The sequence below is a fragment of the Cibotium barometz genome, chromosome 16, assembly GCF_041138505.1.
Source record: "Cibotium barometz isolate CiBa-2024 chromosome 16, ASM4113850v1, whole genome shotgun sequence".
NCBI classification, from domain to species: Eukaryota; Viridiplantae; Streptophyta; class Polypodiopsida; order Cyatheales; family Cibotiaceae; genus Cibotium; species Cibotium barometz.
This window is the reverse complement of record NC_141061.1, coordinates 31,292,786-31,309,205: the sequence shown is the minus strand read 5'-3', so window position 1 is coordinate 31,309,205 and position 16,420 is coordinate 31,292,786. Positions and strand designations below refer to the sequence as shown.

Genomic DNA, 16,420 nt, shown 5'->3' with positions numbered 1-16,420 from the left:
TCAATTTGCTGATTTTGACCTCAATTTCAAAAACCCCCAAATTGCAGTCAAAGCAACATGCCCAATTTTATCAATTTGTCCTGAAATTGAGAAATCCCCCAAATTGCACCTGTAATTTTCCTGTGAATTTGACTTGCACAGAAGTGTCTGCTAAATCTGCATATGACCTGCACTGGAATGGCTGCAAAATATTGTATTTGTATTTGACCCAAAATGTGCACAGAGAAATACCTTCCTGCAAGGGCAGCAGGCTTGGAGCAGACAGTCGAATAGAGGGAGCCAGCAAGCTGGCAAAGTCGTTGCAGCTGGAGAATCAACGTTGAAGGCTGGTGCGTGTAGTAGCTGGCAGCCAGGTGAAACCGGGTGCGTGTAGCTGCAGGTGTCGAGTAGGCCTGCAGAGCGTGGGCATCGAGCAGTCGAACAGGCGGGAGCTGTGCAGGTGTCGGATCCCAGCGTGAGGCGCAAACACGCGTAGGAAAGCAGTACGAGCAGGGCGCACGGCGCTGGAGTCAGGCAGGGTCCGCTGGCGGCCTTGGACTAGCGAACAGAGGGGAAGGGCAAGCGTGCAGGTGCCTGGAGTCGACGGTGGAGGACGGACGACGGCCGGAGCAGAAACGGCGGGTCGAGACGGAGCAGAGTCGGCCTGAACAGAGGAGCGACGGCCGGAACGGAGGAATGTTGACGGAAGTGGTCGGCCGGAACGGAACGGCAAGTCGAGACGACGGTGGCCGGCGGCTGTTGTGACGGAGCGGAGGGGCGCCTGGGCGGCGACGGAAGCGGGCGCCGGCGCCGCCTGGAGGTGGAAGAACCGCCCGCGAGCTGGGCGGTGGTGGTGGGCTCCCCACTAGTGCCGCCCGCTTCTGGCGGCCGGACGGTGGAGCAACGACGGACCTGTCGGACGGACGTCGACGGACGGAACGCCAGATTTCGACAACGGAATTCCATAGCCAGCAACAGTTTTTCCTGGGGCAGAAATCCACAGGCAGCTCCCAACTTCCAGCTCGTTGGACTCACACACTCACACACACGAACCTGCACATTAGGGTTAGGTGCAGGGTAGAGAAGCTCACACACAAAAATGAGAGAGAGAGAGAGAGAGAGAGAGAGAGAGAGCCAAAAGTGTGGTATCCACAAAATGCAAGTCAACCCTTGCATGTGTGCCACATCCATATAATATAGAAGTACAAAATATTATATGTTAGAATGTCCTTTCACACTTGATGTCCAAGGGAAAAAACCACATGGGAAAAGTGCCCTTGGTTAAGCCCTGTTCACACATAGCACTACCATAAGTGAGCATATGCCTACATGGACTTGCCGTCGCGGAGGTATGGTTTGGTATCTTGGCGGGCACCACCTTCTCTAATCATGCTTTGGTTATTATGTCTCGAGGCAGGACAGGCATGTGAGTACTAGGATTCCAAAAAGCCTCATTCAACACCCAGAGATTTGTAGCAAGATAGAGCAGATATGGGAGGGACTGGATTTTATCTCAAGCTCAGTTGCACATACCTTGGATGCCACCATTGGGGAGATCAACACCTTTTTGCAAGAGCCAGCACAGAGCAGATTGGCGGGATTTCGCGAGCAAGAGAGGAGCATTCGGAGGGGTCTTGCTTCTCTCCAGCGTCTTCAGGAGTGTTCCCCCGATAGCCCATGGATTGAGAGTCAGCTTGCTACTGCCCGTAGAAAGCTCAGATCCATCGAGGAGAGAAGGATGGAATAAAGATACCATGCCAAAGCTTCCTTTTGGACCCAAGAAAAAAAGATGGAGTCACTGGGGACTTCTTTGAGATTTCAAGCCCTCACATGCGGAGAGATGGTATTCGCAGATTGTGTGGCAAGATGGAGCTATCATCTCTGACCCTCCCCCCCCCCTCTCCTCCCCCCATGTGAGAGCCATTGCCACCAAAGTTTTTAAAATCCCTCCTCACAGGTGCCCCACTATCCCCACAAGTGGAGGGGGTCTAGCAGCACACGAGAGAGGTGGTTCCCCCGCTCTCCGGACTTTCTTATTGACCCCCTTACCGCAAACAAGCTGGCGGAGGCCTTGACGGCTCTTCCTAGGGGCAAATGCCCAGGGGTGGACGGGCTTCAAGTTTCCTTCTTCCTTCACCACTAGGATCTCATGAAAGGCAGCCTTCGAGCAGCCTTCAATGAGATTATGACTAGGCAACGGGCGCCATGCCAGAGAGTCTCTCAAAGGGTTTGATTCACTTGATTCCTAAGGAGTGCTCGAAATTTTTGAGACATGTTTTAAGCATTTCACTGTGCATGCTTTACCAGCATTTCATGATGAGTGGTCCCTGATATCAATTTAAAGAGCCACAAAAAGATGCAAATGCACATTTCATGAGTCATTGCAAACACACATTTAATGAAAGCAGCTCATGAAGTTGGCAAGAAAGTTCAGAGCACCTTAAATGATAGTTTGACAAGATAGGTGAAAATTACAATCACAAATAACATGTCAAAAGCCTATCCTCCATGTCGACGACAACCAAATCATAACTCAAAGCCTTGTCCAACAAAAAAAGACGGAAGAAAGTAATGCTCTGAGAGAACCAAAACCAAAAAAACAAATAACATTAACAATACCCATAGATAGAGGATCCACCCCGTCCTGTCCCAGTTGGATCTCCACCTTGTATCATAAAATCCTACATAAACAGTAGCATCAGCAAACATAAATCATACAATACTCTTATCATGGCCAAGCGTTTGATAAAAGTTTGGACACCTAATTGTAATCACACAATCAACACAAGAGAAAACCAATGCATACAATACATGTAAATCAACATGCTCCGACTCTACCATTGGACATACCTATATTGGCATTCTCATGAAACATGGGTGCTTTGCGGAAGCGGTTTAGGATTAGTTTATCGTGATAAATCTGAAGATTAATGCCTAGTCGAAGTCTTGAACCCATGCACATACTTCTTCTTCATACAATAGATGAAAAGAGTATTCATATGCATTTTTTATTTACAATTGAGCTCTCAATGACTGAATGATGAATGAATGATATGACCCTCAGCTAGCCCCCATTTATAGTGAGTTTTGGGCCAGTTGGCTGGCCAACCCTAATCTACCACACCATAATAATATTAATGTTGTCCACACTTGGCTGCTCATTGGGTGCCTTGACAAGAATAACATTGGCCATGCACTTGACCTCTAAGTTGGCCAATGAATAGAAGCATGTCCACGTCACACAGTGGAAGAGTGTGCACGTGACATCTCTTATATGATATTTTGGCATTCCGCATCCTACCTCCTCTTCCTAACTGTCCCTCCACTTCCACTATCATCGTTGCATGCAACCCTACTCAACTTGTGGTCCTCTTGGACTCCTTTGCACACCAACATCATCCACAACCTCAAAAAAGGCACAATGAAGAATCATGAGGAACCTTAATGGGAAACTACAGCCCACAATTGTATTAAAACTTGCTTAACTTGGTAAAAAACAGTCCATGGATAGGTTTTCTAATGTGGTATTAACGATTTTCAGCTTGTACAAAATGCAAAAGCCTATATACAAACCCTTGGGGTTGTACACATCATTTTCATTAATAGAAGTCGTCTATCTTGTGAATAGAAACAAACGCTGATTTGAAGACGAGCTGGACTTAGGCGCAATAAGAAAGTTGTCATGGTCGAGGTTGCCTTGGATGTGAATTCGTACCTTTCCAATGAGAGGAGTCACCTTCACATCCTTCTCAACTAAGCTGAACATGCATGTATTTCAGGTCCCATGTCTCCCACTTCAATCCCCAAGGTAGCAACCATTTGAGTGGAGATGACGTTCTCGGTACAGCAATCAGCAAACATAAATAAGGCAGGCTGATCTTGGATATTGGATTTGGTACTAGCCCGGTGAGAGATACTTGTGGGTCATCCCAAGGGTGTGCACGGCATCCGAGATCTCGTGCCTTGACATCGACATCGACTTGGATATCCTACATCGGCATATCTGTTTGTTATGTATTCATTGATTGTATTGATCCTGGCCAGCTATAACATGCAGCGGAAGTATTTGTAATTTGAGGATCCTGTCACACAAATGCTCACACCGTCTTCTGTATCCTGAGTTTCGCGAGTTTAGCAATCCACTTTAAGACTTCAAACTTTAAGAGATTGAGAGAGAGAGAGAGAGATGGAAACTGTACACTGTATGGGGTCCCGAATTACCCACTGAAGGGCCCCCTATCCTGTTACCAGAAAAGTATTTGCTTTATTACTTTGAAGAGACTGACGGTGGACTGACAATAAGCCAAACGCAATAGGAAAACCAAGAGTTGGGCTGAACTGTACACAGCTGTAGAAGCACCAATGATGTCCAATCTCGAGCCTATGCACTCTTCCCAATGGATGTAGGAAGGCTGCAAATCTGAGGCTAAGCGAAGGGGCTGTTTGGGACTATTCTAGACTATGTATGAATGCTGAAAATGATTATGAATGCTGAGTTTTACCTCACCGAGTGGCTGTAGCAAAACGATGCATATGAGGATGCTGCAAACTATATGAATGCTGAAAATGCAAGAGGATCTGTAGGCTAAATGCTGTAGATGCTGCGTTTTACTGAATGAAGGCTAAATTGCTCAAGCGTTGATGCTCCTAGATGCTAATGAGGAAAACGCTGAAGGCTGATGTGCTGAATTCTGCAATCGCTTTATGCTCCTTGTGCTGAGGGCTCTAGGCGATGAGTGCTTCAAGGCTGATTATGATCTGAATGAATAATGGATGATATGCCGGGCTATTTATATGGACATATAATGCTGGTCAGCTGGCTACAAAGCTGGCCGACTGCATCTGTCTTGGATAAAATACATAAATGATGTAAAAATGCCCAAAAAATGTGGGAATAATACTGGATAAATACTGATGACTGCTAGATGATATCTGAAGGTTTCTGCCATGGTCTAGATCATAGTCACAAGAAACGTTTCGAGGTTTTTTTCGTTTCGAGATTTTTGGGGTTTTGTTTCGAAAGGTTTCGTCCCTCGGCCAAGAAACCGCGAGGTTTCGAAAAATCTATAATTTCATAAAGTATAAATACTTAAAGAACTTATAGTAGCCATCTAAAAACATCGTGTAATGATGAAAAAATGGTCTCTTCTCACACATCTCGGAGAACCATCCTTATTTTTGTGAGGCATTATGGCAATTTTGCTTAATTAGATGTCACAAGTGATTCAATCAAGGACTCTTAAGAAATTGAAGAAGAGAAGGTAGAAATTGGAAAAGATTTAAGACATTGAAGGAAGAAAAAGGGGAAAGAAGAGAGGAGAAGAAGAGAAAAGGAGAAGAAGAGCAAGGGAGAAGAAGAGGAGAGAAGAAGAGAAACGAAGAAGAAAAGGAGAGAAGAAGAGAATGAAGGAAGCATGAGTAGAGGTGAAAGAAGTAGCAAAAGGTGGAAAAGGGAAGCAGGGAGGCAAGAGAAGAAGAGGGAACGAAGGTGATGAGGAGGATATTGAAAAAAATAAAAAATAAAAAAATCCCATAAAAATCAGGGGAAAAAAAAACCTGAAATTTGTGCGAAACTGCTGTATTGGAGAGGTTTCTAGGTTTTTAAAAACCGTTTCAAGGTTTCGAAAGCTAGAAACAAGTTTTTTTGTTACTATGGTCTAGATGGCCTATATGCATATGGAATGAATGCTGTTCATAAATGCACACATGTCCTGATGCACCTCCAAAGTGCTTGCTTTCATGGCTCAGTTTGACATTGCTTTTAGTGATGAGGACTTCACTGAGAAGTCTAAAGTTCGTCATGCAAGCATGTTCTTGAAGGGGACAGCCACCCATTGGTGGATCACTAAAAAGACCACCAAAGATCCCATTTGTACTTGGAAAGAGTTCAAGGACAGATTTTATGCCTAATTTTTGCCTCCAAATGCGGAGCAAACTCTCACGCAAAAGTGGGATAGACTTCAGCAAAAAGACAATGAGAGTGTGCAACAATATGTAAACAAATTTTGGAAAGTCTTGCTTGAGGTTACTCCCTTTATGCAACTCTCCGAAGATGAAAAGAAAAGGAAGTTTCGCTCCGGGTTGCAACCAGCTTACCGTTCGGACATCGAATTGCATCCGAAACACACCCTTCAACAGCTCATAGCATCTGCTCTTGATACGGAGCAATTGGTGCTTAAAATTAAGCAAGATTGATGGGGAGAAAACCAGAATTAGGGTTAGAGTTCATTCATGGGAGACATACACAGAGAAGCAAGGGAGAGAGAGAGAGAGAGAGAGTTGTGGGGATAAGTCAACTCATGGGAATCATGAGTGTGTGACTCCCCTATCACACATGTATATTGCACTAGTACACATAGTGCACTTAGTACATTAAAAGTACTAAGTGTACTATGTACTATAACTTATGGGCTTGTACACACTATAAGGGTGGGCATAACGCCTTTACCCCAACAACCTCCCACTTAAAGGCAAAGTGCCCTTAAGTAAAGGAAAAGAAAAAATCAGCATGTACATGATAATATACAAGGCCATATCAAGGCTGAAAATGGCCTCATCCAATGCCCATCAAGTGTCTGCAATGAGCAAACCGCTCCGGAGGCAAACTCTTCGTCAACAGATCAGCCGGGTTGTCATCCGTATGAATCTTAACAAGCTGAATTTGCTTGTTCTCTATCACCTCTCTGATGAAGTGATACTTCACATCCACATGCTTCGTCTTTGCATGAAAAACAGGGTTCTTTGCCAACTGAATGGCACTCTGACTGTCACAATGCAACAATGGAATATCCCCTGTATAGCCCAAATCAACCACTAACCGAGATAGCCATAATGCCTCCTTGCAAGCCTCTGTGGCTGCAATATACTCGGCCTCTGTAGTAGATAAGGCTGTGCACTTCTGCATCCTGGATATCCATGACACAGCACCTCCTGTGAATGTAAATACATAACCGGTAGTAGACTTCCGGTTATCTGGATGACCGGCATAATCCGAATCCGTGTAACCATGCACTAATGCATCCTGTTTGCCAAAGCAAATGCACAAATCCTGTGTGCCCTTCAGGTATCTCATGACACCTTTCACTGCTTCCCAATGCTTCTTGCCAGGGTTGGCCATGTATCTAGAAACCACTCCCACTGCAAATGCAATGTCCGGCCTAGTAGCAACCATGGCATACATGAGACTGCCACAAGCTGAAGCATACGGAATCTTGGCCATATCAGCCCTGTCTCTATCTGACTGTGGGCTGTCCATAGCACTGAGTTTCACATATGGAGGCAAAGGAGTACTAGCTTTCTTCCCCCCGTCCATATTGAACCTCTGCAAGACTTTGCCAATGTATTCCTTCTGAGACAAATACAACACATGCTGATTTCTGTCCCGAAGTATCCGCATACCCAAGATGTGATTTGCATCACCCAGATCCTTCATATCAAAGGTCTCATGCAGCCTCTTCTTCAAGGCATCCATCTCTTTACGAGATTTCCCGGCAATCAACATATCATCAACATACAATATGAGGATCAATAGACTGCCATCCAAAGCTTTCTTGGTGTACAAGCAGTGATCTATGTCACTTCTCCTGAATTTCTGAGATTTCATGAATGTATCAAATTTATGATACCATTCTCTTGGTGCCTGTTTGAGCCCATAAAGACTCTTTTTCAGCTTGCATACAAGCTTCTCCTTTCCACTTACTGCATAACCCTCTGGCTGCTGCATATATATCTCCTCATGGAGATCACCGTGAAGAAAAGCAGTCTTCACATCCATCTAAATCAAGTCCAGATCATCATGTGCAACCAAAGCTAACACAGCTCTAAGTGTGGTCATTTTGACCACTGGAGAGAAGATCTCATCAAAATCCACACCATATTCCTGCTTGAAGCCCTTAGCCACTAACCTGGCTTTGTATCTTGGCTTTGCATCTGGTGCAACTTTGAGCCTGTATACCCACTTGCATGGCAAAACTTTCTTGCCTGCAGGCAAATGCACCAACTTCCATGTTTCATTTTTATGCAGAGAATCCATCTCTGACTTCATGGCACGCTCCCATAGAGCCTTGTCTGCCCTCTGTAAAGCCTCTTTATAACATGAGGGCTCCCCACAGTCAGTAAGCATCAAGTAGTCAACCCCTGGAACAAACCTGTCAGGGGCTCTGGAGGGTCTAGTGGACCTTCGTACCCAATGACCATCATTTGCAGGTTGCTGTCCAGCCTGCATATCACCCATTGGTGGCTCCTGTTCCATGCCATAAGGCTGAAATATCATGCCCGGTATATCCTCTAACTGTGGTATATCCATAGGGATATCTTCTGCCATCTCTGGCTGTCCATTTGGACCATTTTCAGCACCATTTAAGGGCTGGTTTTCCTGCTGTAATGGCTGATTTACAGCCCTTTGTTGTTGTCCATGATGTCCATCATCATCAAAGATGACTCTGCCAGGCTCCTGTTGCCTTGCAGGTCCTTATACATGCATGTTTCATCAAAAATGACATCATTGCTGCGTATGATCTTTCTATTCATGGGATCCCAAAGTCTATACCCCATTTCACCTCTGTCACCATATCCTAGGAATATGCATTTATGAGACTTAGGATCAAGTTTGGTGCGCATTTCCCTGCGTATGTGCACGTACGCAACGCAACCAAACACTCTCAAGTGCTTGTATGACGGAGGCTTCCCTGTCCATACTTCTTCTGGCACTTTCCCACCAAGCCTCGTGTTAGGTGACCTGTTTATAAGGTGAACGGCTGTCATAACAGCTTCAGCCCAAAAACCATGAGGTAATGCAGCATGTGACAACATAGAACGGACCTTCTCCTGTATGGTCCTGTTCATCCTCTCTGCTGTCCCGTTTTGTGGAGGATCATAAGGAGTAGAGAGCTCCCTCTTGATGCCTTTAGCATCACAAAAGTCCTGAAACTGTTTGGACATGTACTCTCCACCATTGTCGGAACGCAAAGCCTTCAGTGTTTTGCCAGTTTGATTCTCAACATGAGCAACAAACTTCTGAAACACTGAGAATGTATCACTCTTCAAACGAAGAGGATAGAACCACACCTTGCGTGTGGTATCATCTATAAAAGACACAAAATATTTTGCCCCTCCCAAAGAAAGCTGAGGCATCTCACATACATCTGTATGCACAAGCTCTAACTGAGCATCTTTCTGTCCAAGAGCTTTCTTGTGGGGGCACTGTAGTTGCCTACCATATATACAATGCTCACAGAACTGAAAACTTGAAAACTTTAGAGAAGGCAAGTAACCCAAACGAGACAATTGCTCCATTCCTTTGACACTCATGTGTCCCAACCGGCTATGCCACATAGAGATTTCCGGCAGCTCGGTTGCATTTACATTAGCATGGTGACAAACACCTGCATGCATAAAGTAAAGAGTGTCCACCTTAGAGCCTCTGGCAACAACCAGTGAGCCCTTACTAATTTTCCACTTTCCACTACCAAATGTGGTAACATAATCAGCATCATCAAGCTGTCCAGTAGAAAGCAGATTCTTCTTGATCTCAGGCACATGCCTGACATCATGGAGCATAAGCTGTGAGCCATCTGAAAATACAAGCCTCACATCACCTCTGCCAAGTATCTTGCATGCATGGTTATCACCCAAATAAACAACTCCTTCATTGCCAGCAGTGTACCTGACAAACAAGTCTCTGCAACCTGTGACATGAAAGGAGGCACCTGAATCAATGATCCATGAGTGCATACCATGACCACCTGTAAGAAGTGAATGGGCATCAAGTGAAGACGTAAAGAGGACCTCATCCTCACTGCCACCTGCATGTGACACATTGATTTCTTCAATCTTGACTCCACTTTTGCCCTTCGGCTTTACATCTTTGGCTTCATCCTTCTCTTTGTCTTTGCCTTTTCCCTTTTCCTTTTGATCATTTTTCCATTTGTAGCATTGTTTTTTGATGTGTCCCTTCTTGCCACAATAATGGCATTCCAAATCCTTTTTGGAGCGAGACTTGCTCCTTCCCCTTTCTTGGCTTTTCCCCCTTTGCTGGGATCTCCCACGTGCATTCATTGCATTGGACTTTCCAACAGAGTTGTTTTTCCTGTTCATCTCTTCTTGAAGAAGAGCACCCTCAACATCTGCATATGACAGCATAGCATTCGAATTGCTAGTGGCTGTCCTAAATGTGTCCCAACTCTCTGGCAAAGTGCATAACAAAAAGGTGGCTTTGAACTCATCGTCCATCGCCAACTTTTGATTGATGACCTGGCTGACAATACCATTAAACTCATTGAGATGGGCTGTCATAGAAGCCCCTTCCTTCATCTGAAGACCTATGAGTTTCTTCAACCAATACACTTTGCTTGAGGCACTTTGTTGGGCATACAAGTCCTGCAATCTCTGCCACATTCCCCAAGCTGTCTTCTCTTCACGAATGCTGAAAAGTAATGAGTCTGACACAGACAACATGATAGTAGATCTTGCCAGCTCATCCATATCTTCCCACTCTTCAACAGTAAGAGAAGCGGGCATCACACCCCTTTCTTTGATAGGCTTGTGCTGCTTTTTCTGGAGCAACACATTGTAGCACTGGGTTTGCCAAATATCATAATTATGGGAGCCTTCAAGCTTCTTGATGTGAAGCAATGAAGAGCTCTCACCTGTGGTTGCCATAACAAAATGCAACCTGTCAATGCCTGACTCCCTGCAAATGTGCAAACACTGCACCCAAAATGTGCAAACACTGCACCCAAAACACACAAAGTGCTCACAAATGTTCTCCCAAGCTTTATCTCCCACTGCGGAAGCAAGAATGCAACTTTTCTCCCACTTTTTGTGATGAAAACACCAAAATCTGGTTGCTGCAGATTTTGGACAGCACCTTAAATGTGCTCTTTTGCCCTTCCAAAGTACTGTATAGCAGTACCGAGTGCTCACCAATGATGTACCAAACCTGTCCCGGCAATTTCAGCAGCTGAAATTGAACCTTTTGGTCACTCAAAACAGTGTACAGCCATGTCAAAACATGCACAAAGCTGTGCCAAATCTGTACCAGCAGGTACAATAGCAATAAATGCTCTCCTGGCTGTCCAAATGAGTGAAAATCAGATTTTTACAGTCACTAACACTGCATAAAACAGTCCCGAACAGAAATTGGGCAAAAGCCCCTTGACTGCAAGCTGATTTCTGAGGATTCAAGGCATAAATGTCTTGCCTGCTGCTTTGCCAAGCTCAACAAGCATACAAACTTGAAAAGCCCCTTGATTTAAGATCAATTCCTGATCATGCATGGTACATTGGCGCACATGAAGGCATCCAGAGTGTTCACGATGCTTCCCCCTGGCCACATATACATCAAATACATGAAAGCCCCTTGATTTACAGGCACATTGAGTGCTTGTAAGGCATCAGCACATTATCCACAGCATCAAATACGATCGCCTGCATGCAAATCAACCAAATCGGCACAAAAGCCCCTTGATTTGCACTGCGATTTGCTGCGATTTTGCCCAAATGTGCGATTTTTCACATCATACAGCATGTATGAGTGCTTAATTGCACAATTACATCAAAAGCCCCAAATTTCGACATCCAATTTCCTGCAAATTGAACCTGATTGTGACCAATTTCCTGCAAATTGATCCTGATTGTGACCAATGTCACCCAATTTTGCCAATTTTGCTCAAAAATTGAGCAATTGGGCACCTGTACCTGCTCAATTGATTACTGTACTTGCTCAATTGCAAATCCCAAAAAAAAATTGAAGCAGAATACCTTGAAATTTTCTGATTTACTCTGATTTGCAGGAAAGGAGGGCGTCGATTTTGCTGTTGATGCTGCTGCTGATGCTGATGCTGATGCTGATGCTCCTGCAGCTGTCGATGCCTAAGACTTCCTTGTTGCCAGTGGCCATGAAGACTTTTAGGACAGAATCGGTCAGCTTCCCAGAAGCTAAAGTTTTCTGGAAGAGGTCGGCTACAATGGCGTCTGGGATGGAGTTGAGGTTGGTGATGTGGTGCACGTTGCAGACAGCTGCGTTGATGGCAAGGTTGAGCAGAGAAGGCGGATCAGGTCGCTTCTGGCCTCTTCACCGAGTAGCAGCGCTACATACGACCAGGCGCCTACAGTTGCAGTCGACGAGTCGGGTGGTGCCTACACTTGCAGTCGACGAGTCGGGTGGCTGTCCGCCTGGGTTCGCATTCTACGCCAGTTGGCCAGCTCACGCTTCGCCTATCGCTTCTACTCCAGTTGGCCAGCTCACGCTTCGCCTATCGCTTAGCTTCGCCTAGTTATGTTGACGCCCAGCCTACGGCTGCTGCCTTCGCTCGCTATGCTGCCTTCACCTAGTAGCACTGTGCTGATGACGCTTCTCACCAGCGATGGCACTCCCTCTAGCGCCAAGCTTGGCCAAATCTTGTGACTGTTGGGCAGCCCACGCTGGTTGGCTGGGCAGAGAAAGGCGACCAAAAAAAAGAAGAAGGCAACCCTCAGATCAGAATTCAGCACGACCAGTACGACTGCTCCAGGGCTCTGATACCAGTTGATGGGGAGAAAACCAGAATTAGGGTTAGAGTTCATTCATGGGAGACATACACAGAGAAGCAAGGGAGAGAGAGAGAGAGAGAGAGAGTTGTGGGGATAAGTCAACTCATGGGAATCATGAGTGTGTGACTCCCCTATCACACATGTATATTGCACTAGTACACATAGTGCACTTAGTACATTAAAAGTACTAAGTGTACTATGTACTATAACTTATGGGCTTGTACACACTATAAGGGTGGGCATAACGCCTTTACCCCAACAAAGATCATGGAGGTTCTAAGGGTAAAGAGAGGACAGCCCCAAACCTGCAAAAAGGTGAGAACTTTTGGGAAGCCCAAAACGGAGGTAAAGCTGAAAATACCCCATCCAAGGACATTGGACCAAAGAAGAACAAGTTTGGCTTGAATGCCCTACCCGCAAGCAAAAGCAAGAGGATAAACAACCTAAGGCTAATGTGTCTGCCATTCCCGATATTCAAGGTAGCACTAAGCATGATGGCAAAGAGAGGGTAGTATGCAAAGCTTGGGGACAAATCAAGGATCAGCGTGCCTTATTTATGTTTGATGATTGTGCGACGAATAACTTCATCTCTACACAGATGGCAACCGCCTTGGGCATAGAGATTGGGGACATGGGACCCCAGATTGAGGCAGAGGCCGCTTTTGTTGGCAAAGAGGTGCAGGTGACTCCTCTTATTGGAACGTTGCGCATACATATACAGGGTTATTTGGATCATGAGCATTTCTTGATTGCTCCTCTGAATGGATGTGATGTATTGCTTGGTCATTGATGCTGGCAAAGCGTGGGATTCCATCCCAGTTGTATCACACATCCAAATTAATAAGGCAATGAAAAAGAGTCTTTCCGCGTACTTGGTTTTTGTTCGTGATAAAATTGAACAAAGTAATGTGAATGTGGATGTATTGACTCAAGAAAGACTGAATTTTCTTAATGCATACAAAGATTGTTTTGTCGATGCATTTCCAGGAGAACTACCTCTTGAGAAGCCCAAGGATCGTCGCATAGATCTTGTGCCAAGTAGTTCCCTAGAGTCACATCTTATTAAGCATTCACAACTTGTAACAGCAGGTTAATGAGCTTTTGGGGAAGGGTTTGGTTCAGCCACGCTCCTCACCCTTTTGTTCTCCTGTGCTTCTTGTGCAAAAGAAGAATGGATCATTCCGCATGCATGTGGATTATCGTTCTCTAAACAAGCTCACCATCAAGAACCAATTTCCAATCCCACGCATAGATGACATTTTGGATAAGCGTGATAGCTCGGCTTGTTTCAATCGTATAGGCTATCACCAAATTTGTGTGGTGGATGTCCATAAAACTGCATTCAAGACAGCTTTTGGATTGTATGAGTTTTTGGTGAGGTCTTTTGGCCTTACCAATGCCCTAGCAACATTCAACCATATGATGGACAGGATATTTCGACCCCATCGTAAATTCACACGTGTATTCTTTGATGATATCTTGGTTTTCTCCAAGAATAAGGAGCATAAGACTCATTTTACTACAGTGTTTGAAGAGTTGCGAAAGCATAAACTCCTCATAAATGCCAAGAAGAGTGAGTTCATTATTTGGGCCACATTGTATCCAAATATGGTGTAAGGATGAATCTTGCTAAGATTGAAACCATTCGGAATGGGCCAGAATTCCAAAATGTACATGAAGTGCGTAGCTTTCTTGGGTTATGTTCATACTAGAGGCGATTCATAAGGCATTTCGCTAGGATTGCCTCGCGATTACATGATCTTACAAAGAAAAAAGCCGCCTTTAAATGGACTTCGAATGAGCAGGATGCCTTTTTGCAACTCAAAAATGCTATCCTTTGTGGGTCCGTGTTGATTGTTCCTGACTTGCAAAAGCCATTCACGGTAGAATGTGATGCATGTGGGAATTGTATAGGGGCTGTCCTAAATCAAGAGGGTCATGCAGTTGCTTATGAGAGCCGTCGATTGCATGATGCAGAGATTCATATGGACATTTATGAAAAAGAGCTCTTGGCTGTAATTCATGCCTTAAAAATATGAAAGCATTATCTTCTTGGGACTGAATTTGTAGTCAAGACAGATCACCAAAGCTTAAGGTACTTTCTATCTCAAACAAAACTCTCGGAGAAGCAAATGAGAATGGCAAATTTCCCTTCTATGTTCCATTTTCAGATCATACATACTCCGGGAAAGAAGAATGTAGTGGCAGATGCCTTGTCCAAGAGGCCTTATGTGGCTGCAGTTTCAGTGGCCTCTCATGGAGACTTATCTGCCATGCATGATTTGTATCATTTGGATGTTGATTTTTCCCATATATGGACTGATTTGATGGCTGGTCACTCGCATGCCTCTTCTGTGATCAAAGCGGTATATCTCATGAAGGATAACTGCTTATGTATGGTGAAGGATATGCGTCCAAAGGTATTGGATGAATGTCATGCTCCCCCCTATGCTGGTCATAGAGGTATTATGCCTACGACACGCATGATTGAAACATATTTCTTTTGGCCAAACATGTGTAAGGACATTGAAGCTTATATACACACATGTATCACTTGCCAAACAATGAAATTTGATAGGCAAAAGCCTCCAGGTTTGCTTCAGTCTTTGCCTATTCCCTCTCAGCCATGGGAAAGCATTACTATGGACTTGATTATCGACTTGCCTAGATCCCCGCATGGGAATGATGCTATTTGAGCCATAGTTGACACGTTTAGCAAGCAAGCTCACTTCTTGCCCGTCAAGAAAACCATTAAAGCCGATCATATGGTGAAGTTTTTCCTTGCTCACATATTTAAGCATCATGGTATGCCTAAGTCCATTGTTGGGGATAGAGATCCCAGGACTACGAGCCTCTTTTGGAGGGCTCTATTTGACAACATGGGCACTCCCAAACAGATGGTCAAAGTGAGGCTCCAAATTCTGTTGTGTTGGATTTGTTGAAGTGTTATGTGGCAGATCAAAAGAGTGCCTGGGAGAAGTATTTTCCACTTGTAGAGTTTGCCTACAGTAACACGGTACATGCCTCCATGGAAAAGGCCCCGTTTGAGATTATCTATAGCAAAGTGATCTTGCCACCCATCCTTCGTACAAAGGATGAGATTTTTGCTTAAGTTCTCATCTGCTTGTCACCCCCAATAAGATGGTGAAAGTGAGGCTGCGAATTCTACTGTGTTGGATTTGTTGAAGTGTTATGTGGCAAATCAAAAGAGTGCCTGGGAGAAGTATCTTCCACTTGTAGAGTTTGCCTACAATAACACGGTACATGCCTCCACGAGAAAGGCCTCGTTTGAGATTATTTATGGCAAAGTGATCTTGCCACCCATCCTTCGTACAAAGGATGAGATTTTTGCAGTTGATGAGTATGTGCGTGATTTGGATGTCACCTTTGCTCAGGTCCGGACAGCCATTGCACGCTCTCAAGACAAGCATAAGAGGGCTACCGACAAGCATAGAAGGGACATGCAAGTCAAGGAAGGTGATTGGGTATTGCTGAAATTTGAGAAAGCTAGGCTTCAGAAAAGGCCAGAACGAGAGGGATCATATCCCAAGCTTTCTACTCGATATCATGGACCCTTCAAAGTGATTGAAAAGATCAATGAAGTGTCCTACAGGCTTGCCTTACCCAGTCATGGGAAGATTCATAATGCTTTTCACGTGAGTCTTTTGCGGAAGTATGTGGGGCCAGATCCGGAAGAGCCAGTCACAAAAGATCTGCCCGACATTGATGAGCTTGAGGAGATCCTCCAGCCAGAGCACACTGTGTTTCACAAGGAGAGAAGGCTACCAGAAGGAGTGGTTCTCTCCCACCGCCGGCTGTTGTCTGCTCCGGTACCCGCCATCAAGCCTACCGGCCTGCTGCTGCTCCTGAACCGCCATCAGCACCCGCCTGTTGATGCCCCTGTACCCGT

General features: G+C 45.0%; 1 protein-coding gene across 1 annotated transcript in view; it reads right to left on the bottom strand.

Moving 5' to 3' along the window:
- The window catches only part of LOC147630555 (Cyclophilin-like peptidyl-prolyl cis-trans isomerase family protein), a 67,987-nt gene that overhangs the window by 9,887 nt on the left and 41,680 nt on the right, over positions 1-16,420 (bottom strand). The window contains exon 3 of the mRNA XM_086810011.1: positions 2,599-2,660. Within this exon, the coding sequence (XP_086666137.1) occupies positions 2,599-2,660 (62 nt within the window). The remainder of the gene's footprint in view (positions 1-2,598; positions 2,661-16,420) is intronic.